Raw genomic sequence first — 27521 nt, 5'->3', positions numbered from 1 at the left:
AGCTTCTTCTAAAAGCTTGCTAGTCAACAAAATCAATAGGAACTTTGCATGCATGTTTAGGACTTTGTTTGGGTCTTTTGAGTAACCTGAAAAGGATGTTTTAATACTTGTACTTAAAAATGAGTCAATGTGAATGTTGACAGATGAAAAAAAGCTTTTCCAAATATTCCTCAATTTGGAACCAAATGCCATTGACATGTCGACGCCTGAATGCAGTGCGCTGGTGCAAAGCAAGGACATTGAATTGATAACTTGCAACTAAATCACCTAAAGAAATACTCAACTAGAATACCTTAGTAGAAAAGATGGATGTACTGTCCAAGCTGGAAGTTTAAATGAATTGACTTCAAAGCAGAGATGAGTACTAACAATCTTCACTTTAAAGGGGACCTGTCATGCTATTTTTAGGCAATAGCATAGGTCTCAGATATATACAAATATATACAAAACATGTCTATGAAGTGTTTTGCTCAAAATACCAAACAGATACCAAAAGAAAATTGATAAAAAAACAAGGAGGGGTCTGAGCTCATGCAGGAGATTCTACCGGCACATACTGCGGTGATGAAACGCCATATCATGGATTATCTCTGAAACAGTCTGGAGCTCAAAGGCTTTCTCTCTTGCCGGTTATATCACAACGTGAGTTCCTTTTTATTTCCTGCTTCTTCACACACATGCTCTCCAGTACAGGTTAGCTCTGAGTGTTAGCGATGCTAATGTAAACACCGACCATATTACGTCCAAAACAGTTGGGCAATGTTTCTGATAGCAATTTCTGATAGGGCCGTGGGCGTAAAGCCAGCCTACATTTCCGATAATACGTCATATCGGACGCAAATCTGGATCAGCTCCGTTGTAGCCCCGTTTTTAGAGATTTGGGTACGGAGGAAAAGAGAGAGGGTTTTATTTTCTGAAACTGAGTGAGTTCCCCGACGCACATAGTACACATAGTGATGTATAAAAGACATCAAAAAGTGCATTTTGCATGCTAGGTCCCCTTTAAGTAAAAGCGCAAATGCTCCTATGAAAAGTAAAAATTCAAAGAAAAGCACCTGGTCAATAAACTACTCAAAGTAAAAGATACTTTTGGTTTTAATACGTCGGGCCAGATACATTTAGAAGTCCATTTCAGGCAAGATAAAGTCAAGTCTGGAGTCTTTGGTCAAGTCTTGTGTCTACATCTATTATAGTGTCACAATGGAGAAATACACAAACAATGAGCAAAGGAAGATGGAAACAGTGTGTGCGTGTGTGTGTGTGTGTGTGTGTGTGTGTGTGTGTGTGTGTGTGTGTGTGAGCGCTCACCTGTCAGGTGGAGCCATCCTGACGTCCCGGCACAGCCGCCCGGTCCAGGCGCAGTATGGGTCTCGGGACAACACACACTCTCCACAGCTCAGGTAGTTGGAGCAGTTTGCCACAGGAACCTCCACCAGCCCAGAGTTGGACGACACAAACAACAGACCCTGCGGATGAGACCAACACATGTGACACTCATTCCTCATCCCAAAGGTTAAAGCGCTGAACAGAACGTCAGCTTCGGGTTACTCATCCTGATTTCAAAAAGGACAAACCAGGCCAAAATAATTACTCAAGACAAACAGAAGAATAAAACCTAAACTAACTCTGGCCAGCTGTTCTCTTACTTGATGCCAGCCAAGTCATTTGTTTCTGATCAAACACATATGGCAGCGGTGCTCAAATGGTCTCTACAGAGCATTGACATTTACTTTATTATATTAACCTCACTTTTAACTCATTATGTATCATTGTGCTGACGTGCAAGTATCCAGAAATGCATTTGCTCCATGAACGTGATGCTGACGTACATTACGCCACCCTGTTCCCAAAAGTGCAGACTATATTTAGGCCATGTTATCTACCAGTACATTAGATTAGGATTACGTCTGTCCCTCATATCCCTATTTGGAGCTAAGAATATACTCACAAAAGTATCTTGGACTATATTAGAATGACATAATCTTAGATAAGATTTCCGTTTGGCCGCCCCGGGAGAGGCCATTATGTAATAAAAGAGAGGAAGGTAATGAAATGCAGCTCCGGGAAAAAGCCAGGGAGGATCAGAAACTAAGAGCTCGCTACAGCTTCCAGGAAAACTCAACGGACCGGCCGCTGTGGAAAGAAAAATCCTGTAGCCAGCTCCGGTAAATCCAGCTGCTCCGCAATTGTATTACTTGAGAGTTTACGTATAGAAAAGGTACACATTAAAAATGAACTGACACAAACCAGTATGACAACAATGATTATAGATGAGTATTAGGAGGTGAGATTTACCCTCTGAGGATCAAGTTCGATGTGTTGCACAGGCTGAGGCTCAGGAAACAGAATCATCTCCTCGATGATGTGCATTTTATCGTTGGCATTGATGGCTTTATGGAGCTTTCCATCATCTGCGCGACACAGGGGACAAGTGGAAGAGACTTATACTGGAGGCAGGGGAAGGAAGCCATTTCTACTGTTGTGAAATCACAGTTTAAGTCTGAGCATACTGGGGGAATACCTTGTAATGTTATTTTTCTTTTTGATGATTTAAAGAAAGACCCACAAATAATAAATAAGTAGTTGTGTAATGAGCCGCACCTGTTCCGATGAAGAGCACGTCGTAGGCCCTCTCCATGCCTTGGATCTTGTGCACGGCGATCTGTGTGTAGCGGACGTTGCGCTTCAGCAGCAGGGGGGCGCTGCGGATCACACTGTCCATCAGGAAATGGTCCTTGACGAAGTTTAGTACTTTGTCGGGCATGTGCAAGGACGACTGGATACCCATTTGCCTGGCGTGGTTGGTTACACACTGTAACGGAGTAAATTAGAAATGAAATATGACTTCCAGGTTTACTGCTTATCCCAGCAGACCTAGAAGTATAAATCACGAGACAAGATGGTGTCTGGTTTTACTTGAGAAGTACATTAAGATTGGAGTGAGGTATCATTGGAAACAAAGAATAGATGTAAACATGTTTTTCTAAGCAAATATCTACTAGTTTTAAGCTTTTAGGCATTTGTTTTTCCCCAGGGACTGAAGAGTTAACTGTCAGCAAGAAAGCAGATTTGGAAAATGAAAGGAGAACATCTGCTTTAAATCAACCCAAAAACAGCCCTCGGTAACAACCAGAAATGCTTTGTCGGAGACCGCAGCATACATTTTTTGTAAATGTGATAACAAAATAGATATTTGACACGGTAAACATGTGACTCAATAGAATCTGATGCACAGACTGAACCACAATAAGCTGAATTGCATGTTTATCACAGGGTAGTTGGTGCTCCACTCACCGCCCCGGGCCGTGGTTCTGGCACTGGATGGTTGTAGGTGTACCACTGCTGCGTCTCCCTGTTGACCTCTCGGTAGCGCCCGCTGAAGGCTCTCTCCACCTGGGCCATGGTGAAAGCACACACTGCCGAGCTGCCTGATGCTCCTTTATACCTGTGACAACACAAGACATGCAACCCTTTTTATTCACCGAGTCCCTCCTTTCTGCAGTTGTCATTCTTTACCTGGCAGCTTCTGTGTGGAGAGTGGGCACTTGAATGATTCCCGTATTGCAACCTTTATTTTGTTGATACATTAATTAGACATTGGGGTTGCATGGGCTTGTGTTTGAGCTTCTTACAGCTGCTCGAAATTCAGAGGAGCCAAGTTAGAAAAAGGCAACTAGCCAAGTTTCCGTGCAGATATTAAATAAAATCTGGCTCAGGATGGTGTGTGTTTGTGTATAAACATAAACGGTGACAGCTCCACAACTCCGATTCATCACGTGTATGTCAACGTTAAGTGATCCTCCTCTCGTTTCTTACCACTGGGAGGTGAAGACGCCATAGAAGACGGTGCTCTCCCAGCTGTCTCCCATGGGCTTCAGGACAAACATGTCCTGGATGATGTTGAAGGGGAAGCCGTCGTCCGGGAGGGAGCAGAGGAGCTGGGCCTTCAGGAAGGTCGTCCACTTCTTCTGCAGCACGCGCTCGCCGCCTCGATCACCCTGCAGACAGATCAAGTGTGTTATAGCATGTAGAAGACTTTGTTAAAAAAAAAAAGAAGGCGTAGTTTTAAGGTGAGACACTTTCTCCATTCAGCAGATTGATGATGAAACATTCGAGTGTCTTGAACTCTTCTCATACGTACTTAAGCTAGACTTAAACATCCCAAAGAAATCTGTCAATAAGCAAACTTCTTATGTTTTAGTGGAGCAGGATTAGATATGGTGTATTTATCTAGCAGTTAGAAGCGTTAGAAAAGACCTGCAGATGCAATCCCTCGTCTTTGCTGCAGATGGTGCTGTTGTGATCAGAAAGTGATATTGGGGCAGCAATGACCCTTTTTGGGGAAATAAACCGGACAAATAAAAACCAGGACTTTTAATGCAGCTCGTATTTCAATCCTTTCCTGTGGTGTTGCGCGGAGCATTCGTACCAAACTACAAAAAGACATTTCCCCCATATAAAATGTGGGAAATAAAAGCTTAAATGAAAAGAGGATGCCTCGGCACATCATATTGGTTGCTCTCTGAAGTAGAGGAGGTGGTGAAATGGAAAACAAACATTGGTTAGTTATTAATTACAGCTTTGAAATCAGCATCAGTGGTTCTCTCCTCTCTTCTCCTCCGAGAAACAGAGGAGGCATTCACTCCTTTTAAGCCGTCACTAAAGATAAAGATAAACAGTTATCAGACTGCTCTGCTAGGACTGGCAATTATCAAAGATCTGTAAACACACACCGAAAGAAATTCCTCCCAAGTACAGCTCGCAAGCTGAAAAACACGGGAGGAGGAGGAGGTGGAAGAGCATGACCAAAACAAGTGGTCTCGCCCAATCTCAAGACAGTTTCCTGCCTCAGATCCAAAACACCACCAGAAGGAGCTTAAAAACAACTCCTTATAACAGCAGGAGTGGATGACCCGTGAGGAGACGACTCAAACTATCAGTGGTGTAATGAAGTGAAGTACATTTACTCAAGTATTGTATTTAAGTACGATTTTGGAGTACTTGTACTTTGCTTGACGATACTTTATACTTCTCCAATGTTGTACTTTTTACTCCACTACATATATTTGACAACATTAGTTACTAGTTAGTTTAAAGATTCAGCTTATTGGCTAAAACGAAATACAAACTAATAAATAAACTATGATATACAGTATAACTATAGGTTAGAGATATCGAGCACTAGTATGTAAAGTACTTAAATTAGCTCCACCTTTACCAGCTGTGATGAACACATTAAAGGGGACCTATTATGCAAAATGCACTTGTTCATGTCTCTTCTTCATCAACATGTTTCCCCTCGGTGGAAAGAGATTCTGAAAGTTTCAGGAAAAAAGAATCTCTCTTTTTGTCCTGATCCATTTCTATAAAAACCTGATTTTGGCCACTTTATGAACGATTTCTTTGGCTTGTGTAACCATTAGCCAATCACCAACCAAGGTAACCCCCCCCCCCCCCCCCCTTATCACCTGAATATCCCCCTAGAGCACTTATGTGTTCTTTGTAACCAAATATCTCTCAGAGGGGCGTGGGGAGGGGCTCCTTATTTTCATCTAAAGTAAAAGACAGAGAATCAGTACTTTTGAAACAGGGCTGAAACAGAGGGGATTATGGGTAATGCTGCAATGATCTTCAGAGACCTGTTTTGTATATATCTGTATAGAGACCTATAATAAAGAAATCAAAAACAGTATAATAGGGGACCTTTAAGGCATCAAAAAAGGCATCACTTTTTTTTCATATTCATCTAAAATGGGACATCTCGCACAATAAGTACTTTTACTTAAGTATATTTCCATACCAATGCTTTTGTAGTTTTACTTCAGATTTCAAATGGGCCTTTTACTTGTAACAGAGTATTTTTTACAGTATTAGTAGTATTTCTACTTTTACTTAAGTGAAATAGCCGAGTACATCTCACACCACTGAAAACTAAAACGATGAGACATTTTCCTGCCTCAAAATCCAAAATATCATGAGCACGAGCCTGCGAAACAACTCCTTCATGACGGCACAGAAGTGAATGACCCGTGAGGAAATGAAAAACATGCTAAAACTATAACTCTCTCTGCTTTCTCCTCTGTGTTGTTACACATAAAAAATGTTGCTTCTCAACGCTGAGGTGAAAGCTCGTGGGGCCGATAGATGCACGGTCTGAGAGCCAATTACTAGTCTGTGGTCGTAGCCCTTCCTCATAATGAGGAGACCACATTCCTGCTCTCAGCTGTCCTCTGCGCAGCTACTCTCAATCGCATCGACCACACCCCCGATAGCTTCTCTACAAAAACACACTCACTATTTTGTTCTGGATTACACCCCTCTTAAATTTTATTTTATTTAAACATTACAGATTCCTTATAGATGAAAAGAAGGTAAAGAAAGTAGTGCCACACTGCGTTGATAATCTGCCTGCTTTCCACAGTCAGTGTGCACACCTGAATAAACAAAAGAAAGAGGGAGCAGAAGAAGGGAGGGGGACAGATAGGAAAGAGGGGGAGAAAAAACTACTTCGGAAGCAGAATTACTCGGAAAACCCAAGTTAAACAGTAGTGAGGCCAGCAGGAGAAAACTGACATACCTTTGATATCTCACGAGAGAAACATGGCTTCTTTAAAACGTCTGGCAAGATGAACATATTCAAAATATTACAGATATCAAAATAAAAGCACATTAACATTTTTGGCCTTAGGGTATGTACACAGAGAGCATGCTTTCCGTCAGTCTGCAAGAGTGTGTTCTACTAATGGTGTGTGTTCAGATATGAGACACTATTCTGAGAGAAAAAACAAGATGAATATGTTAATAGATGGGGATGTGAGCCAGCAGCAATAGGGCGGGTTTCTCAAAAGCATGTGAGGCTTTAATACTGGTCTGATGGGAGGAAAAGACACTGAGATGTGGCAGGTGCATGCGGCTGTTCTGAAAACAACAGGAAATGAGTTACTGTAGCTGGTCGCTGATTTGTCTCGCTCACCAATAAGATCTGCAGCAGCTCTTAAAGGCAATTACAGTGCTTTAAAACCCTTGGAGCCTGATTGGAGCAATTTGCATCTCGTTCTGTGAGTCATATAACTCAGTGAGATCTAAAAACACAGACATGATATGCATATTTTTGAGTTTAGTGTGACTTACATATCTAGAGGATGTCTTTATCGCTGATGCCCATCACACACAAGCATCTATAAATCACCCTAAGAATCGTTAAAAGATGCCTCTTACAACCCCAGAATTTGCCTGAAAATCATCCTGTTATTTTAAGTTTCCTTTAATATCAAAGTTATCCAGTTATAGCTTTCTGTACCTCCAAAGGTATGTTGCAAACAGAAACTGCTGATGCACTATTTTCAACCTAAATTAAATGGTACCAAAATGGTACCAAATGTTATACACGGGGCTTAGTTTTAGCTCATAGCATAAGAGCTGTTAACATCCCCAAAAGCATCATGGGAACTGTAGTTCCATGTTGAGCGTGAGTTATTGTGACTTTTGCCTGAGGGGGGTAGCACAGTGTCAGATTTAAAAAATATCTAGTGTAATGCGTGTTTCACAAAAATAAGAACTGACTTATTAAAAGCCTAAGAAGTTATCCAACCCACAAGCTATATTTAAATTACAAGCAATGTTTCCATGGTTACAATTTGTGACACTTGTCCTTTGAGTCTTAATATACCCCAAATCCCTGGAAAATTAGTCCTTCTTAAGTCTATCTTAAAACCAGCAGCAGTTCTATGATATCGGTTGCTTGCATGCATAGAAAAGGCTGTTGGAGAACAACATTTGCAAGGCGTTCATTTGCACATCATTACAAACTACAAGAGCATTTATCTTAGTAGGAAGTGGACAGCAGTTGGAAGTCCTAAGCCTCATCTCAAAGATTTGTTCATGTTCGTAAGAATTACCCGAGTAAAGTGGTGATTAAACCACCTGCTTCCCTACTGTATTGTCACTGAACGGCGTCTGAAAAGATTCCTGTTAGGGGAACGAGTGCTGCTGCATTCCAGAGAAATAAAGGCGCTTTATATCGCAGAGAAAGCCATTCTTCCGTCTCTATTGCAGCAAGTTGCCACAGTCTGGGGGCTTTCTGTCAATGATTTCCAGATATAGAACCCAGGAGGAGCTCTGCCGGCTGAGAGAGGTGTCGCAGCTCCGAGTGCCAGAGTTCTGCAGGACTAAGTCATTAAACTGTCACTTAAGATTACATGCTGCCCCCGTGATTACTCGCATCACTGCCTCCACGAACAAGAGGCATCAGTCAGGGACGGATGCGGAGTGCATTTATAGCGGGCGGACGTTTAATTGATCTGATCTCAGGTAGGGCTGCTCGATTATGGCAAAAATCATAATCTCGATTATTTGGGTCAATAATTGATATCAGGATTATTAAAAACGATTATCCATTTACTTTGAAAACATCCATTTATTGGAGAAAAAAAAATGTGAACAGTATGTTTTTAACAGTTGATTACCCTGAACTTTAAGTATAATTCAACTGAAAAAAAAAAAGTAATAAGAAAAAAATAATCGTTTTATTTCGATTACGTTTGTTTTCGTAATCGTTGCCAGCCATAATCGTAATTGCGATTAAAATACGATTAATTGAGCAGCCCTAATCTCAGGTGAAAAGGGATAAAGTCTGCTGCTGATTATTCAGGATGATCGAACAAAACTAAACTCTTGTAGAGGAAGAGGAGGAGGAAGGGGGTGACGTCAGCAGTTTAAATGATGCGAGTGAATTCTGCAGGTTCTACAGTTCCTGCAACAAAAACAGGCCATATAGTAGAGTGGAAAAAGCATTTCATATTGCTGCGAAGCACCCTTGAATACTAATAATGCCTGCAAAGCTCAAAGCGCTGGTGGAGAAAGGCAAAGAGCTGGAGGAGTGGACGAGTGCAGCTGACATTGTGAGGGAAGGAGAGGGGGAACACTGCAGAGGAAAAGGGAGGGTGGTGTGTTGAGGAGGAGAGGGTGATTCAGGAAAGGGGAAATCTGTTGAAAACATGTTTGCACAGTCAAAAAGAAAAGGTTTTAGCGCACCCGTGACATATTTTCCACTGCATCTACACGGGCTAAATGTGACCAAACGTGCTCCGACATGGGAGCGCCCCTTCTTGTTTGGAGGTAATTGTACCGGGATTAGAGAGAGGAAGCATGAGGCCCGCACTGTGCCTGTTATTTTTGCGAGGTTGTCTTATTTAATGGCCCCAGGTGTCTTACCTTACACACGCGAGCAATCCGCGACACAATGGTGTTGTCAAAGAAGTCGAATTCCTTCCCCGCCTCACTGAAGAAGAAGTAAATCTTGTCGTCATCTCCTACGGGGTTGCCTACCGGCTGACTCTCCTCGATGTAAGCCGACCCGACAAAGACGGGATCTTTTAAAAATAGATAAAGACAAAAGAAACGCGTGTTATCATCCACGCTAGGAAAACAATCTCTCTACGCTTTAGTATCGCTCAAAATGTATTCAGAGAGCTGTGGACACTTGGGCTGTTTTGAAGTCCATGTGCTGCGACTGATAGGGCCTCTCAGTCTGCATGCATTAGCCACTGCGCCTCGCTAATGATCGCTACTTTCTGGAGCTTATCTGCTCTGTTGGGGACATAATGGAAGATCTGCCAGTCTGCCATCTGATGGGAGTTTACCTTGCAGCCATTTTAAAGAGTTCTCCGTCTTCAGAGCGGTTCCCTGGCCCAAACTCTTGTAAATGACAGGCTCGTTCCCTTGGAAGTTGCTGACAGTACCGGTGTACAACTCACCATCTGGAAGAAAAAAAGGAAAGGATTGCAAGACTTTAAATTAAGAACTTGATGTTGCTTTTAATTACACATAATGAATTACAAAGAATTGGTGCGCTGGGGGCTTCTCAAAGGATGAAGTCAGTAATAGCTTGGAGCAAAGTGAGAGCGGTCTAAGGGAGGGATTACAGAAATAATTTCTTCTCATATGCAGCTCGATTATTCGCTAATTGCTCGTCAAAGAAGTTGAACACAAACGCCTGTTGGTGTCCGGCTATTTATGAGAAGAACCAGCGCGGACAAACAACATTAGCAGGCACACAAGGACTCATTACTGCATCAAAGTGGTAGTTTACAGTAGCTTGGGAAACAGCCCATAATAATACCTTGTTTGTCGCACGGCAAAAGTTTAAAGTGACACAAATGTAGAAAAATGTGTGTGTGACTTCATACCAACAATGATGGCGGTGGATTTGTACTCTGGATTAAAGGGGCAGCGGCTGCGCCCGTCCTCCATCACGACCTCGCCCACTTCGTCTCTCTCCAGCGTGAACGTTGACGTGTTCTGGAGACAAGACACAAACAGAAAATGTCCCTCAGGCACAGTCCAATTAAAGTCTACTTACAGTAAAAAGCCAGCTCGGGCTCTTTCCCTGCACTTCTTCATTACAATATACGCCGCGAACAGACTTTCAGGGAGTTCAGTCACTTTGAATAACATCAGGATTTAGGATACTGTTAGTGACAGGAAACTATGTTATGCATACAGTAGATAGAGGGTATGGCATATTTATACATCCTTGTTGATCTGATATGAAAGGATCTGTTTTTTTTTTTTTTTTTTTTAAATTGGCAACATTGAATTGATCCCATTTCCTGGTTAGCCAAAACCCGATTTATCCTATTCATCAATGCTTTCGAGCTGCTGTTAAAAAACATCATTAGGCTTCACTGATTACTATCACTTCGAACACAGCTACTGTAGTTGTTTGTGAATCAACGACACATACATAATGCTGTTCCCATAAATGCTAAATAATGTGTATTAATGTGTAATCCTTTGCTCCAAAAAAGTCCCAGAACTCCTCAAACTCGGGTATACATTATGTAATGCTTCCAACCAGCTGTTGCAGGAATTAACTAAGCCTCTGAAAACATTTGTATGATATAATGTGTGACCTGTTTTTAAAGATTTATGTCATAAACTAGGACAAATAGACTTTGGGCTGAGTGGATAAGCAGATCATCATTAAGGGACAGATTTAAGTTCAGTTAGCTTTAGTATTTTAATTTGTTGAGATTAAGCAAATACACTTTATCCTTTAACATGCCTTTCAAAGTACTTTTTTTTCTGTATTCAGGCAGGTTTATTTGATTAACACCGCAAACACACTTTAATCATGATAGGACTTTACAGATAATAAAAACTGAGATTTAGTGTTAATTACAACTCCATAGAACATTATTTTAGGTGCCTGAGGTTAATACACATACAATATGGTTTTTTCAAGTGTATATGTCATTATATAGGTCATTATTCAGTCTCTGGGAACAGCTGTATAATGTCTTCTTTGGCTCTGGGGAGCTTTGAGGAAAAAAGTCTGAGAAAATATGACATGAATTGCGTAATCTCAGGGTTTGGCTTTTTAAGGGAGTCTGAGTAACAAACAGAAGGCAGGAAGTTTGAACATGTTACCGAGCAGGGCAGGGAGAGTCATCATGTTGCATTATGTGTGGGTGACGTCTTCAAAATACTCGTTTCTCCGACCAACAGTCTACAACCCAAAGATAACTTAAAGAAAAGAATGGCAGCACATTCTCAAATGTGAGAAGCATGACACTTAACTATACAAATGTATCGATTATTATTATAATTATTTTCCTTTTCTTCGACTGATTAGCCAATTGTTTAAAGACCGTTTAAGAGTTTAAAATCTAAAATATGTGACAAGTCTTGAAAAAACAATCCTAAAAATGAAATGGTAGATTCCCATTTGTTCAAACCATACAAGGTGGGGATTTGGTGCTCAACAACTGTCTGTATTCAGACTCAGCCAGATTGAATGCATTTCTGCACAAAATTAGAACGTATATTAATCGTTCCCCATCACTTAAATTGAAATTGCTCACAGAAGGTATCTACTTACAGCCAGTACAGAGAAGAGGAACTATTACAGTGAGCAATAAAGCACTCAACGTGCATATGAGAAGGTGAATATCGCATTTACATAGAAAAGATTACGTGTTCAATTTGCAGTAATAGCAATACCTTGTTCCATTTAATCAAATCAAATCGGACGGACAGTGTCGAGTGCCTCCGTTTCCTGGAAAATCTTCCCATGCTTAATCGTTATGGAGTTGTTTTATAGCCAGGTTTTTTTTTAATACATGTCTGTCATCCGATTGTGTAATGTATCTTCTTGGCTTCAGTTCAGTGGCTTGTGCACACACACACACACACACACACACACACACACACACACACACACACACACACACACACACACACACACACACACACACACACACACACACACACACACACACACAAACACACACACACACACACACACACACACACACACACACACACACACACACACACACACACACACACACACACACACACACACACACACACACACACACACACACACACACACACACACACACACACACACACACACACACACACACACACACACACACACACACACCACACACCACACACACACACCACACACACACACACACACACACACACACACACACACACACACACACACACACACACACACACACACACACACGGAATCAGAGTTCAGGGCCAAGTGATCTCCAGTCTGTCTGGTGTTTGTCTTTCCCTCAGACGTCAAAGCGGAGATTCTGAACAGTTTTAAGAGCCAGGATGTCACCAAACTGGATGGCCTCCCTATCACTGAAATCAATGTCATCCGTTGTCCCTGCTGGTAACCATCACTCCAGATGTACTCCTTCGCTAGATAAACAGCTCTCCTGCTGGAAACCACACAGCCCGTGTACCCCCTGCTGACTTGTCTGGCTAAAGTGCCTCAGAAGCGTTTGGTTACGGACGGATAACCGCAAATCCAATACTGACACGGTGGATGAAAAGAGCTCGATTCAACCAGAACACACAAACAATACATCTAAATTCAGAAATGAGAGGAGAGGAATTGAAGGCCTGATAACAGGAGGAACATTAAATCCTGTAGGTGAAAAAGGTAGACTGAAAGGTTGTTACTTACTATGTAGGCGCAGATTGGGCTGAAGGCGTAAGTGCCACACACGTAGAGATGAGTGCTGTTCAGCCGCAGGAGGATTTTGATGTAATTGAAGCAATCAGTCTGGATGGGGAACAAATAGAGAGAGTGTGAGGTCCATGAGTCCACGAGATATTCTAACCGTTTAATGTGTTTTTATTAGAGCTCCTTCAAATCTGAGCCTGAGATACTGAAGCTGGCATCGTAAGTAAATCTATTAGACCAAAAAGAAATAGTTTGAAACATCTCCTCTTTTCCTCAAACGCTGTGGGGAAGACTTCACATGCAGTACGCCTGGTGGGCTTTTCTCTGTAATACACAGACGAGAGTTGTATACTGCAGTGTAAAGATTTCCAAGGTTTGTCGCCTAGGGATACAGCAGCTGGCATGACAACAAGGTAACAGGCAGACAGAGAGAAAGTAGCAGTGCACGGGAAAAGAGCAATTCCCCGGCGAGCGTGCACACTTGATGAATCTATTTGTAACTGGTGGAAAGGTTTGTCGACACATAACTCAATGCCGATGTTATCTTCTCACGACTCGAGTGAAAGGATTCACACAGAACAAACACCCGGTACAAGAGAACCCATGCTCTAGTTATTGTCATTATACAGCTCTCTTCCCGGGGTGTTTCATTATTGAGCGTTTTCCTGGAGTAGTAAAAGATGCCTCTCACCTCCAGGTCCTTCCCTTTGAAGCTGCACTCCTCTCTTTTTCCAGCAGGAGTGCCCCACGTCAGCTGAAGATGAAAAAGAAGAAACACTGAATAAGTAATGGCAAATGCAAGGAGCCCTGCTGTTTCTACTGAGGAGGATTCTTTCTCTAATATCAAATGTATACACAGAACTGTGCGGTATAGAAATAAACAAAATGTGAAGTGAAGAAAGCTGCTATTTAACTCAAATTATTACATGGCTAAGTTGAATACTCGATCTATTTGGACATTTCAGAAGTTGTTTATACTCGCTAACACATCGCTGCTAGGCATAACACGACCGATGCTAAGGAGGATCAAGGGATTATGAGCCTATCAATCGGCAGTGAGAAGTTTGGTCGATTAAACGTCAGCTTTGGACAACAAACATTCGTTTTTATGCATCAGAAAACTGACAATTTTTTCTTAGCGGAAGCAGTAAGATATCTTTTGAGTCAATAACATACTTTTCAATTATGATTGGGATTAAAGGTGGGGTAGGTAATTCACTTCAGAAACACTTTTTGTTATATTCCATGGAATGCTCTTAACATCCCGATAGCAATGAATATATTAAATGCTTTGACAATAAATATATACAAATATTTCATCTGTGGAAGCCGTGGCGCTGTAAAAAGCACGTCCAATTATCTGCCCCGGCCTGGAACAGATAACTGGATGGCCTACCTGCCTGTCAGCCTTACATGTGCGCGTCCGTGTGTGTTGGAGGAGGGGCTCTGTAAGGAAGTCTGAAGGAAGGGGCAGATTTTTTTCGGTTGCGTACTTTCAAATTCTAGTGCACTCGAGCTGGTTTCTCCATTCTTACCTACCCTGCCTTTAAGCCGTTGGTTTATTTAGTATGTGGTTGTGTAATAATAAGTAGGATTAAGTCAAACGTTACACATTATCCCTTGCATATTTTGAATTTATAAACAAGATTAATAATAGATTAAACTAAATCGATCCTGAAATGCTCTTTTTTAAAGATGATTTGGCTAGTTCAGCCTTTACAAAATAAGAGATAGAGGGGATGACGTGGGTAAAGGGATCGCAAACCAGATGTGCAACAGCACATGAAATGCCATTTTAACCATGAGTAAATTATCTCCAAGCCAACTTTATCTTTACATCGCATTTTTTCCTCTCCTACTCTACTCTGCATTTCTATAAACTCACGTTCTTCTGCAGCTTGGCCTTGCTGATGTCCGACAGGCTGAGGGCGAACAGCGCCTCCCTCGCTCCGACGTAAAGCATGTCGTCCTCCTGGCTGAGCAGCAGGGAGGTGTAATTGAAAACGCCGTCCACGGAGAATCTCTTGGCCGACCTCTCTTTTGCATCTGGTAAACAGCAGGAACAAACACACAGCGGAGCTTATCATCACAAATCAGGACAGAACGGAGAGGAACACGCGGGAACAGAACACATTCGCATGCTTAAGAACAAGAACACACTGAAATAGGTCCCAATTACAAATCTGCTCACAATGTCAAGTTGTTTTTTCCTTCTGCACGGAGATAAACAATTATTTCCATGTCACATGCCAATTATTTGAAATGCATGTTGGGAAAAACTTTTTCTTGCTGTTATAAAACAAAATACCTGACACACATCGTATAACCAGACAAAACACAACAACAAAAAAGGTAATCTGCTTGGTCTGGCCTACATTCATTTTAAAGCTAGAAAAAGAGCACCTTATTTAAATAAAGTACACATAATTAAAACATCTACATAAAAGTACACCATTTTGTCCAATGCAGTGATTTCAAAAAACAAAATGAGAGCATTGTATATTAATATGTTAGTCTATGTGTCTGATGATGGATTAACCATGTAATCAGTGAAACCCATTTGTCTCTTTGTAAAAAGGCCACACATAATTAAAAAAAAATGATTCAAATTAATATATAAATGTAAAAGATTACAAGTTATGCGCTGAAGTTGTGGTCCGTGTTGAATCTAGGAAAAAAACAACTTACAAACTGCATTATAACTCAACAAAATACCACAAAAATAGTCTCGCATGTTTTACTTCAACTAGAAAATCTTCTTCAAAGCCTCACAGAAAACAAGTGGACAAGACATCGCGTTAAGTCCAACTGCAGCACAACACAGAGTGGTGAAGTCAAATCAATTTGAATACAAAGGGGGAAATCCACTAATCATGTTGTCATTTCTGCACCCCTCACTCCTGTCCTCTCCGTTCATCGCACAGCGGCAGCTACAGTAGCCCCATGAGAACCTGTCACACCAGTGAGCCACGTGTACACTTCCTCTCTTTACAGTGCTCAGACCTGGCAGCAGAGTAAAAAAGCTTCTTCCACTTAACACCAATCCAAATCTCCTTCATTCTGCCGCTCTTCAAATGGATCCATTTAGCAGCGGGCCACGAGTCAAATCAGTTACCTTTTTCCAACGTCGCTCCCTTTCCTGCAGCTTTAAATAGAGATTAAATGTACACTTTTTATAGAGCGTTTACCTCGGAATCACCGACATGTCAGGATCCTCGACAGTGGCTTCCAGCAGCATGTGTTTTGTTTACGACTGTTGACTGGATAAGTGGAGTTTGGAGTGATTTTTGTAACAGGCAATAGCACTGACAATTGGCCACTTTTCCGTTCAACTTAATGTGCTCAAATGACCCAAAATAAAAAGGCAAGTCGGAAGTCAAGATTGAATTTTCTTAAGACCTTGAAGCATTGACATCCTTACAGAAACAACTGCATTTGCTCAAATGACCCAAAATACAGGCAACAGGAAGTCCAGATTGTATTTTTGTACAAGTCCTTGAAGCATTGAGATCCTGTCTGTGACCATGTGGATGTTATCACTTGATATCTAACAACAAGACAACATCTGTCAGAGGTCATCAAAGACATCGGACATGTGCAATCAGATATTTGTGAGTCCGTTGCTTACAAACTTCTTAACCTCTGCAGTTTTCTTGACCAGCTTTGTAAATGTTTATCTATTGCCTCTCATTCCTAACATATTAAACAGACTGGATGTGCTCTCCAAGCCAAATCGCTGGGAGTCGTCAACACTAATATTTGCCGCTGTTAAACCATTTACAGCCTTTTCCTCGTGTCGAACGAGCACACTGCATTCAAATTGAGATACTTTGGAGTGTAAGAAGAAGTCACCAGCAGCACGTTCATCTCCAGCACTCCAGGTGGTGCGTAATGCAAATAGAGCCAGTACACTGCAATAAACATTTACAACACACAAGTTAAACTTTACAATATGCTCACAAACAAATGGTTCTTATAATGCTGCAGGCACTTTGGCACATGATTGTTTTCCCCTTATGGGAGTGGAGGCCAGCTGCACAGCCCCTTCCTGTCCAACATCAAGTCTCAGGCCCTTTCCAGATCAACAGCCCTCATTCTGTTTAAAACGTTGTGACATCTGGAGTCAATGAAGAGAGGACATTCAAATCCAGGGAGGGGATTCACAATTTAAAAAGACTTTCTTTCTATTGTCATGCAGGACAGGAAAACATACACACTTTCTTACTTGGGGAAGCTGGTTTTATTTCAAGTCAAATTAAGTCTGTTACAAATGTTCTAAATGCTCATAAAGGGAGCTTTTCGGAGTCCCAGCGGACCCCGCCGATGGCAGACAAAGGAGAGCCATCCCTCCTCTCAACAGGGGGACATATCATAGCTCGACTGTCACGGCTCCCCTGAGTTTAAACCATTCATCGCGACCAAAAACAGCCTTCCCTCCGCATATTAAAACTCTCTGACATAAATCACAGTGACATCCTCTTAGACAGACAATGGAATAACGAGCAGAGGAGAGCAAACTTATGAAACTTTAACTCAGAGAGCAGTCTGGGGCTACTTAGCAGTGTGTGTGTGTGTGTGTGTGTGTGTGTGTGTGTGTGTGTGTGTGTGTGTGTGTGTGTGTGTGTGTGTGTGTGTGTGTGTGTGTGTGTGTGTGTGTGTGTGTGTGTGTGTGGCCTGGCATTACTATACTTGTGGGGACCTAAATCTGTCTACACAGTCACGTGTGGGGACTCGCCTCCCTTATGGGGACAAATTGGATAATCATTAATTTTAGGGCGAAGACTTGGTTAGGTTAAGGTTTAGTGTTAGGCATGTGTTGGTTAAGGTTAGGATAAGTCTCCAGGAAATGCATGTAAGTCAATGTAATGTCCCCTGAAGTGATGTATACATGGTATGTGTGTGTGTGTGTGTGTGTGTGTGTGTGTGTGCGCGCGGATGGGAATTAAGGTTGGGGTATGAAGTGGGAGTTAGGGCTGCTCAATTAATCGTATTTTAAATCGCAATTACGATTATGGCTTGCAACGATTGCGAGAACAAACGTAATCGAAATAAAACGATTTTTTTTTTTGTATTATTACTTTTTTTTTCATTTTTTTTTTTTGAGTTGAATTATACTTAAGGTTCAGGGTAATCAACTGTTAAAAACATACTGTTCACATTTTTTTCTCCAATAAATGGATGTTTTCAAAGTAAATGGATAATCGTTTTTAATAATCGTGATATCAATTATTGACCCAAATAATCGAGATTATGATTTTTGCCATAATCGAGCAGCCCTAGTGGGAGTTGTTGTGTCCAGGAAGATTGGATTGAGATGTTGACCGATGAGAAAAACATGCAGACAAGGGAGGAAAATATTATTTTTCAAAGAACTCTGGGATGGATTTCTCAATAAGAGCAGAAGGTAAAGCCAGTAACAAACTTGGGTTGTGTAAAGCTCTGATTATTTTAAACAGAAACGCAACTCTTTCTCTCTTTTTCCTCCACTGTGGGTTTTTTGGGGAGATTTGTAGCACTTCCAATGCAGATCTGTGTGTTTTAACATGCTTGCAGCAGAATGCCGGGCATCTGCAGGCCATTTCACAGCCAGGCACCAAGGCCATTCATCACCCACATGTTTAATCAGTTGGCTGTCACCAAAGCGGGGCCCTTAACCTCGGCTAATGCTCATCACATCACTCCGTCCATCAAAATGGCTGCTTTATTGCCAGTGTTAACATGTTGAATTAGTTAGTCCAGCAGGTTCTTTAAAGTCAAACTGTGTATTTATGCCTCAATTCTTTACTACAAAAATAACTTTACAAGCTGCAAAGTCAATTGGCAAACTATCCAAACGCATTGGTACAGATGAAAAGATGCATCGTTGGAGGACAATTTCCAGATGGATGATAAACCCCTGCATGCAACACTCGCAACATTTAGGAAGGGAATACATCTTCTCTCCCTGAGATTGAATTGTAGCAGTGTATTCATTCAATTCTTCTTTTTCGAGTTGAGGTAAAGATGGCAGGAACAAATCATCCCACGGAGGATTTCAGTGAGCAACTGTTCTGTGATCAAAGAAAATGTTTGTGAGAGAATCAGACTAAATCTGTGCACACACAAGAAACAGATGCACACTTGTTGAATTAAAATGGAGATACGAGGGCAAACCCATACTTGTTCTTCACTACCGAAAGTTGCTAATGTTAATGCAACTCATATAGGTTCAGACAGACACACAAGAAAGACATAGATTTGTATATAGGCTACCCCAGAGTCCTGCATCGGGTGACCCGCAAAAAAGGTGATTCGCGGGTGGTATTTTTTCAAACGCTTTTTTCCGGGTTCGGTTCTGGGTAAAACAAAGATGATGCGGGTCGGGTCGCGGGTATTGCATAATAAATATATTAAAATAATAATAATTTAGTTCAATGTTTAAATCCCCAGACCTCTCCCCCGCACATAATCATAACCTCTGCAGCGCATCAATCTGCTGCTGTGCGCGCCACATTCGAAACGGCTGAGGTGATGCTCTCTATGGAGAATACAGCATTTTCAATAACACTTCCTCAAGAGCAAAATCCAACGTCTGGGAGGCTTTTGGTTCCTAGATGGAGGAAATAACCAACATCCCACGCTTTTTGAGACAAATATGCAACTGCATGTGTTAATAATTGCACGTTTTCACTGCTCATATATACGCGGGTTCGGTCGGGTTGCGGATCTTGTGCCGACGGGTCGGGTTGCGGAACTAATTGGCAATATGTGCGGGTAGCGGGGCGGCTTCGGTATTGCACGTCGCGGGTGCGGGGCGGGAGCGGGTCTTGAAAATCAGACCCGTGCAGGACTCTGATATACCCCGCAAAAAGCAAAAAAAGCTAAATTAGTTATCTTATCTTAATTTGGGATCTTTACAGATGTTTACGTACCCAAATTGTGTTCAATTTGGATAAAGAAATTCTAGTTCTCTCCTCACTCCAACGTGTTCCCCGTCTTAATGCTAAGCTAAGCTAGCTGTAGCTCATGAGTTGTATACCATTTTTCTCATCTAGATTTCCACAGAATAAACATAATAAAGTGAATTTAAGTGATATGAAATGACTGCTCTTCAGGGAAAACACTCATGAATCATTCCATAATTCATGTTCCAGACACATTAATACAACTTTCTCCAAATAGCATCATATCTTTGACTTAAAGAATCAAATAGCTAACTCTTTCAGTGACCAGACCACCAAAATAGCACAGAGATATCAATTAAGACTTCCTCTGAATCGCTTCATTCACATCACAGTGTTCAGTGTGTGCCTGCTCCCCATTGAGGTAACTAAGATATCATCACAGGGTGCCAGCCTGCAGACAGAGAGTGTCTGAGAAATAAAATACATGCCCGCACTTTGGCAGGCGTCATATTTCAGAGGAAACTGAGCAGCATCATCCCATTTTTCTAAAGTTTAATAGTACTCCAAGGGCGGGGCGATTGATTGGCTGCCTGGTAGGCATATAGTTCGCCTGCCAAGACACTCCCAAAAGCCCGACTGTAAACATGCCCCAGATTTACTAAAGCAGCGTGAGCCAAGTCACAAGGCAAGGGGGCAACGGGGACAAAGGGGTTTGTTGCAGTCAGGCAGAGAAAACCCAAAGGAGAAGAGAGCCGAGCTGATACTCATCTCACACCGAGCTCTGCTTATCTTACATTCACGACACACATGTATCCAAAATAAATAAATAAAACACTATCCATCTCTGCCCTCTGCAAGGCGAAGCGACACAACAGCGCTCAGCTTCAAGGCTCTCCGTTTGAGGTGATTTGACAATAGAGCTGATAGCGGCGCGGGAGCTCCTGACAGGAGTCGCCTCAAGGTCATCGCAGTACTGATCCTCGTGATATTTGGGCAGAGTGATGGTTATTCAATCGCCGGTGACTATTGGCAACAGGAGCTGCTATAGTATGCGAGCCAAGTCAGCACAGGAACACTGTTTGTCTGCAGTTAGAGGACACACGCCCCTGATGGGCGGACACACTGGCTTAGAGGAGAAACTTTAAATGTGTCCTTACCTTCTTAAAAAGGGACACTAAACCCCTTAAAATGGATCACAGGTTTGTGCACAGTTTTGTATTTGGTGTAGTTTGGTAGAAATAAAAAACGTCCTACTTACAACAAGGACTATTTTAAGAGAGCGGTTCATGATTTCTGGAAAGAGACATTGCCGTTATGAATCTGCTATCAATATTTTTGCCGTTTTAAGCACCACAAGCAAGTAACATCTAGTTTCTTTATATTTAAGCAAAAGCAGACGGTATATAATAATAGATTTATTTTGTTAGCGCTTTTACAGGTGCTCAAAGACGCTTTACAGATATAGTGAAAAGAAAAGAACAAATAAATATATATAGTTATAATACAAAAACGTTCACACTTTAAAAGCCAGATTGAAGGTGAGTTATAGTTATATATCTCAATCACACGACAACTAAAGCTAAAACTATTCAGATTCTTCTCAATAGTTCTGGGAAAAATAAGAGGAAAAATATGTATTTCTGATTTTTGAAAGCAATACTTTGGGATACATGAGTAGATTATTTTAAATTTGAAAGGGTAAACATGCCAAGTAGTGTGTACACATCTATACAACCCGATACAAACAGATGTGGAGAAAGTAGAGCAGAGAAAATCACACTTTACTGGACTGCAAATAAAAGCTGACGGCACTGAATCAGTCTGAGAACGAGTGTTTCTGTAGAGCCAATAAGGCTCACAGATGTGTTGTTTGTTATCACCGGGAATGATGATGTGGCTGTGCTGCAACTTTGTGTGTACTCTATATGCTGTGTACTATGTTCTTACTTGGGTGCGAGTGTGTACCCATCGTGCTGAGAGACAGCTGCACCTTGCAGATAATAACCAGAGGCTGACCGTGTGCACGTCCAGTGTTTGCTGTGTGGAGAGGATTACGCAGCAACAGGGTGTAAATGGTGCCACATGTGCAGGCTCAAAATCAGGGCTGTGTAATGACCGAATATTTGATGGAACATGTGTGTGTGTGCTGTACAACCCTTAAACAAACTGGAAAATGCACCAGCTACCCTCTGAAGAAAGGGTGTAGGATGATGCTGGTCTATTAAATGCTGCATACCTCTAAAAGCAAAGAACGATGAGCGCTGACATAATGCCCTGCTCTGTAATTATTGGCTCTTAAGTGTCATCCTGATGCACTCTGGATTGGCAGGCACCCACCCAACACTCAGAGCAGCGGAGCGATGGCGCACAGTGGTGTATGGCGGCTGAGAGCTCAGAAAATCCTGGCTGTTAGCTTGGTGAGACCGAGAGAGACACTCACGATGCGGTTATTCAAACACAGGCTGAAACACACAGAGGGACACATAGTTGTTGTAATTTTCTCACACCAAATAGACATGCCTGTGCTTGTCATGTGTGGGATGCTTCTTCAACCTCTTGTTCTCTCCATCCTCCCACTACCCTCTCCCTAAAGGCAGTGGATGTCACAGGATTATGATACAGAGAGAAGGAGATTTTGAAAAGTATTAAAAAAGGCTTTAATTGTTGCCTTTACTAACAAAAACTATCAATACAATTATTGTGTTAATAGGGTTTGGGTTAAAAATTCAATCCGTGAACACAAACCCATTTTATAGTCCCTTTTTCTGAGCCAAATCCATTTAATACCTCTAAATAGTTTTCATTGTGTGTGGCAGGATCCCCCATTACCACGTTGGATTCAAATTGCATTCACACGCACGAGGGATTCAGAGGAAATGTGCAATCCAGGGTTTGAATGTGCAAAAATACAAAGCTGTATTAAGTGACTGCTAAACTCAACATATCCTACACAGATTGTTTTGATTGAGGAGCAGCCCCAAGAACGCCATGCGTTGCCCTGACGACGATCAATCGTCAGAGATGCATCTAGGAAAGTGTATTAGAGAAGTTGTGTTTCTGTCAAAGCCCACGCAGAGTGTTTGCTCCAGCATCACACACACACACACACACACACACACACACACACACACACACACACACACACACACACACACACACACACACACACACACACACACACACACACACACACACACACACACACACACACACACACACACACACACACACACACACACACACACACACACACACACACACACACACACCACACACACACACACACACACACACACACACACACACACACACACACACACACACACACACACACACACACACACACACACACACACACACACACACACACACACACACACTTGATGAACAACATGATATGACTCAGCCAAGAAGACTTTAAGGAAAAGTAGAAAGGCTTTTCTGTTGGTGCTGCAAACAGTCACATCCAGCTGGCTCACACATGCCCGCGAACCACTCTGCTGTTTTCTAGTTTGCACAAATGTCAAGGCACCTCTTGAGCTGTGTGCAGTTACTAAGTGCTCTCACTCCGGACCTGCATGTGTTGGAGGAGGCCTTTAAGTGATACCACAGTGTGTGTGTGTGTGTGTGTGTGTGTGTGTGTGTGTGTGTGTGTGTGTGTGTGTGTGTGTGTGTGTGTGTGTGTGTGTGTGTGTGTGTGGCAGAGGCTCCTGCTCTCCACTCATCTACCATGAAGTAAATTGATAAAGAGTAGGAACGATCAAGCACATTTGTCACACACACACACACACACACACACACACACACACACACACACACACACACACACACACACACACACACACACACACACACACACACACACACACACACACACACACACACACACACACACACACACACACACACACACACACACACACACACACACACACACACACACACACACACACACACACACACACACCACACACACACACACACACACACACACACACACACACACACACACACACATATCTATTTCCTGGTGAGATCAGGACCTTCACACCTGCACTGTTAGCCTCCAGATGGTGTCTCTCAGGAGTCTCTCTGCCCTGACATAGTTTGAAAACAATTCAACTGTATCCCTGCAACAGGTGCCATTCATATTGATAAGGACAACGCTCCCTATCAGGAACACATGATACCTGCTGCATGGTACACTGAACAAGTCAAATGAAAAAACAATTAAATAAAGGATTTGTATAAAGTGGGACAGTGTAACAGGATCCTTCAGCGGGGTCTATATAACCTACAGTATATTCAGCCGGGCCTCACTGGGACACGTACCTCTCTCTCTCTTTTTACATACAGCCACAAGTAGGAATAAAAGGCATGTGGAGTGCATTAACATACTGGAACTGAATCAGGAAAGTTCTGACTTTTAATGAAAGATACATGAGACGACTGCGTTTAACCATTTCAGTTCTGCCTCAACTCAGAAAACCTGAAGTGTTTCCTGAGCACATGATTATTTTTAAAGAGCACTGTAATGCTATTTACTTTGTAATGGTGTAATATATTGGCAATGGCAATACAATATCATGTTTTATTTTGATGCAAATCAGTTTTACAAACAATACCATATAGTGTAGTTTCTTGTCATTATTCTGACGGAAAATTGGTTAAATAAAACTTAAAGGTGGGGTAGGTAATTCACTTCAGAAACACTTGTTATATTCCATGGAATGCTCTTAACATCCCGATAGCAATGAATATCTTAAATGCTTTTACAATAAATACATTAAAAAAAATGTCATCTGTGGAAGCCGTGGCGCTTCAAAAAGCACGACCAATCATCTGAGCCGGCCCGGCTAAAGTAACTGGATGGCCTTCCTGCCTGTCAGCCTTCCATCTGTGCACAAACTTATCTCGTGCCCTTATTGGTCATGTGCACGTTCGTGTGTTGGAGGAGGCGGGCTCTGTAAGGAAGGGGCAGATTTTCTCTGGTTGTGTATTTTCAAATTCTAGCGATCTCGAGCTGGTTTCTCCTTTCTTACCTACCCCACCTTTAATATTAGCCAGCTTGTAATTCTCCTTAGTCCTGATTCTCCTGAATTATTACTTTTTCAATACAAAGCAAATTAAAGTTACAGCTTTTTCCACCACAAGAAGTGGTTCAAATTATTAGATTTCAACCATTTTGAATTGCCATTAGGGTTTATTTACCCTAATGACCCTTAGCTTGTTTTAAGATTGTATAGCTATCCAATCCGTCCAGATATCCCCTTAAAAGCGGCTTCAAGGCTTCTTTATGCCGAGTTTTATACCAAAAAGAAGATGCTTTGTTGACAGCAAAGTGGACACTGAAATGTGACAAAAAGCATTTGTTTGTGTGTCATATAGCAAAATGTTATGTTGTGCGACTTGTCTAGAATGATTTACAGCGAGCAGCCCAGAATCCATATAAATCCTGCATGCCTCATCTCACCATGAAAAGTTAAATCGTGAAATGGTGAGTTTTGTGTGTCACAGTAACTGTACAACTATGAACATCAGTGATGCAGAGGTCAGTGATAAAGCAAACCATGTTTCAGTCTCCTACAAAATCTATACTGCGTCCCAGCAATCCAATATAGAACACATGACTCTTTTCACCTCACATTCCTCTCTGCCTATCCTCATTAACGGTACACTGTTACTCCTCGCTGCTCGCCATTGTCTTCAAATCAAATGCTCCTGATGGAAATCTGCGTAGACTGAACTTTTCTGTACATTCCCTGGAGCGTGCAAGTGATGAAGCCCTTAAAGCTTCTGAAACAGATGGAATTGATGTGTTGTAATTATGCTCCATTGTTGCGCCTGTTATGGCATTACACGCAGGCACTTGTGAGTGCCACCTCTGCTGGAAGCCACAGACCGCCTTTCTTTCAGGATCAGGGGGCGTGTCCTCTGCAGGGTTTTAGGTGGGCATCGGAGCATGTCACGAGCATTTTGACTGACCCCCCCCCTCTGGCTGCCCCTCCTCTGTTTCTGCACTGCAAACCCACACACTGCCAAGGTCACCGGATTAGCATGCATGAGAGAAAGCGCACAATATTCTCCAAACATGAACCAAACGTAAACGAGAAAGGACACAGGGTCCACGGAGCATACACAGCATGCTGGGTAGCTATGCCGGAAAAAGGGGCGTTGGTTTGCTTCTTTGCTCGCATCCAGTATGAAAGTACTCGGACTTATTGTCTGGATATTTCCTTTGTTATACCTTCAGTACATTACATACATACCGTGTTGATACTGACTGACAGAGGAGGCCTATTGTTATGCTGAGGTTTGAAATCAGGCTTCGTTGTGTGCAATGCCTTTTCTCTTCCAGGTAACCATGTCAATTACTATACAACTGTTAATTAAATATGATTGAAATCAGAGTAAGTTATGAATTAACCTTAGGGATTATTAATGCAGATTGTTCTAAATCCACCCAGTTTGATGGAAGAAAAAAGGCATGCAGCAAATAAAGGATATTAAAAAGGTTATCTCTACCCCAAATTACACAAAGACACCTGATTAGAGGAATACATAAAATAGGGTGATTTCTAATGTATCAGAGGAACTATATATCTAAACAACACTGGAGTAAATGTAGCTGATTAATAAAGGAATACTTGGGAAACACGCTCTCATGTCTGTATGGTAAATCGAAATCTACAGCTAGTCTTAATTCTAAACTAAGCTGCTGTCTGTGGTTTCATATTTAACACACAGACATCAGAGTGGTATCTATAATCTCATCTTACTTTTGGCATAAATGCAAATAATCATATTTCCCAAAATGTCAAACTGTTGATTTAAGAGGAACCAGAATCAGGGCGACATACAATACAGTTCATGTGCTAAAAAGAAGGAATCACGGAGGCTGCCAACCAGCTCATTAATGTAAACTGTTCTTTGTGCAGAGCTTGAATTTCTCCCACTTGTTCCAAGGGAAAGAAAAAGAAAAGAGGAAAAATAAATCACCTCCTCCACTCATATCTGGAGAAAGACAGTAACATCCTGCCTGAAAAGTTTTTGAAAACCAACAGCGATACATGCCGCATGCCTACCCGATGCTTGCTGCTTTAAGTCCCATGATCCTTTGTGCCGTCTCTCTGCACAAGAGCCATAATGAAAAACAGACAAGGCTCTCCCACTGCAGCAACCACAAAAACCTCCACTCACTACACATGAGGGATTAGCCTGCTCATTAGGAGAGAAGGAAGGAGCAGGAGGAGAGGGAAGGAGGACAAAGGAAAAAGGACGCCTTTCCAGGAAACAGGCCATGTTGAGGCAAGGGTCCTCTCGAGAGAAAACAGCCAGGTCGCCCTTTTCTTACAGACTACACAAACCACACTGGATGTTTAAAACAGCGACCTGCTTTACATGTGTTGCTTCAATGGTGCGAGTTGACTTGACGCTACGTTGAGCATGTCCGTGATTCTGCAGACCCGGTTTATGTAAAGCTGTACCCTTAATAATTAGGTTACAATCAGCGTCAGTGACGTTTAAATACGATTTTCTACATTGTTTTATCAGCTGAAAAAGCAAGTCTCATAATATACCACTTATGCTATCCAGTTGAGAGAATCTCAAACTGCCGCCGTCAAAATACATGACAT

General features: G+C 41.9%; 1 protein-coding gene across 2 annotated transcripts in view; it reads right to left on the bottom strand.

Moving 5' to 3' along the window:
- LOC117440261 (semaphorin-4B-like) overlaps nucleotides 1-27521 on the bottom strand; it is a 60629-nt gene that overhangs the window by 5793 nt on the left and 27315 nt on the right. For both annotated transcript variants that reach the window (XM_034076569.2, XM_034076562.2), the window contains exons 3-13: nucleotides 14886-15046; nucleotides 13692-13754; nucleotides 13001-13099; nucleotides 10188-10299; nucleotides 9642-9758; nucleotides 9214-9371; nucleotides 3817-3998; nucleotides 3295-3445; nucleotides 2602-2812; nucleotides 2296-2411; nucleotides 1309-1466 (exon numbers count right to left, since the gene is read on the bottom strand). In XM_034076569.2, coding sequence (XP_033932460.1) covers nucleotides 1309-1466; nucleotides 2296-2411; nucleotides 2602-2812; nucleotides 3295-3445; nucleotides 3817-3998; nucleotides 9214-9371; nucleotides 9642-9758; nucleotides 10188-10299; nucleotides 13001-13099; nucleotides 13692-13754; nucleotides 14886-15046 — 1528 coding nt within the window. The remainder of the gene's footprint in view (nucleotides 1-1308; nucleotides 1467-2295; nucleotides 2412-2601; nucleotides 2813-3294; nucleotides 3446-3816; nucleotides 3999-9213; nucleotides 9372-9641; nucleotides 9759-10187; nucleotides 10300-13000; nucleotides 13100-13691; nucleotides 13755-14885; nucleotides 15047-27521) is intronic.

Source organism: Pseudochaenichthys georgianus, chromosome 3 (genome assembly GCF_902827115.2).
Source record: "Pseudochaenichthys georgianus chromosome 3, fPseGeo1.2, whole genome shotgun sequence".
NCBI classification, from domain to species: domain Eukaryota; kingdom Metazoa; phylum Chordata; class Actinopteri; order Perciformes; family Channichthyidae; genus Pseudochaenichthys; species Pseudochaenichthys georgianus.
The sequence above is the reverse complement of the archived record's forward strand: the minus strand, read 5'-3'. Positions and strand labels throughout refer to the sequence as shown.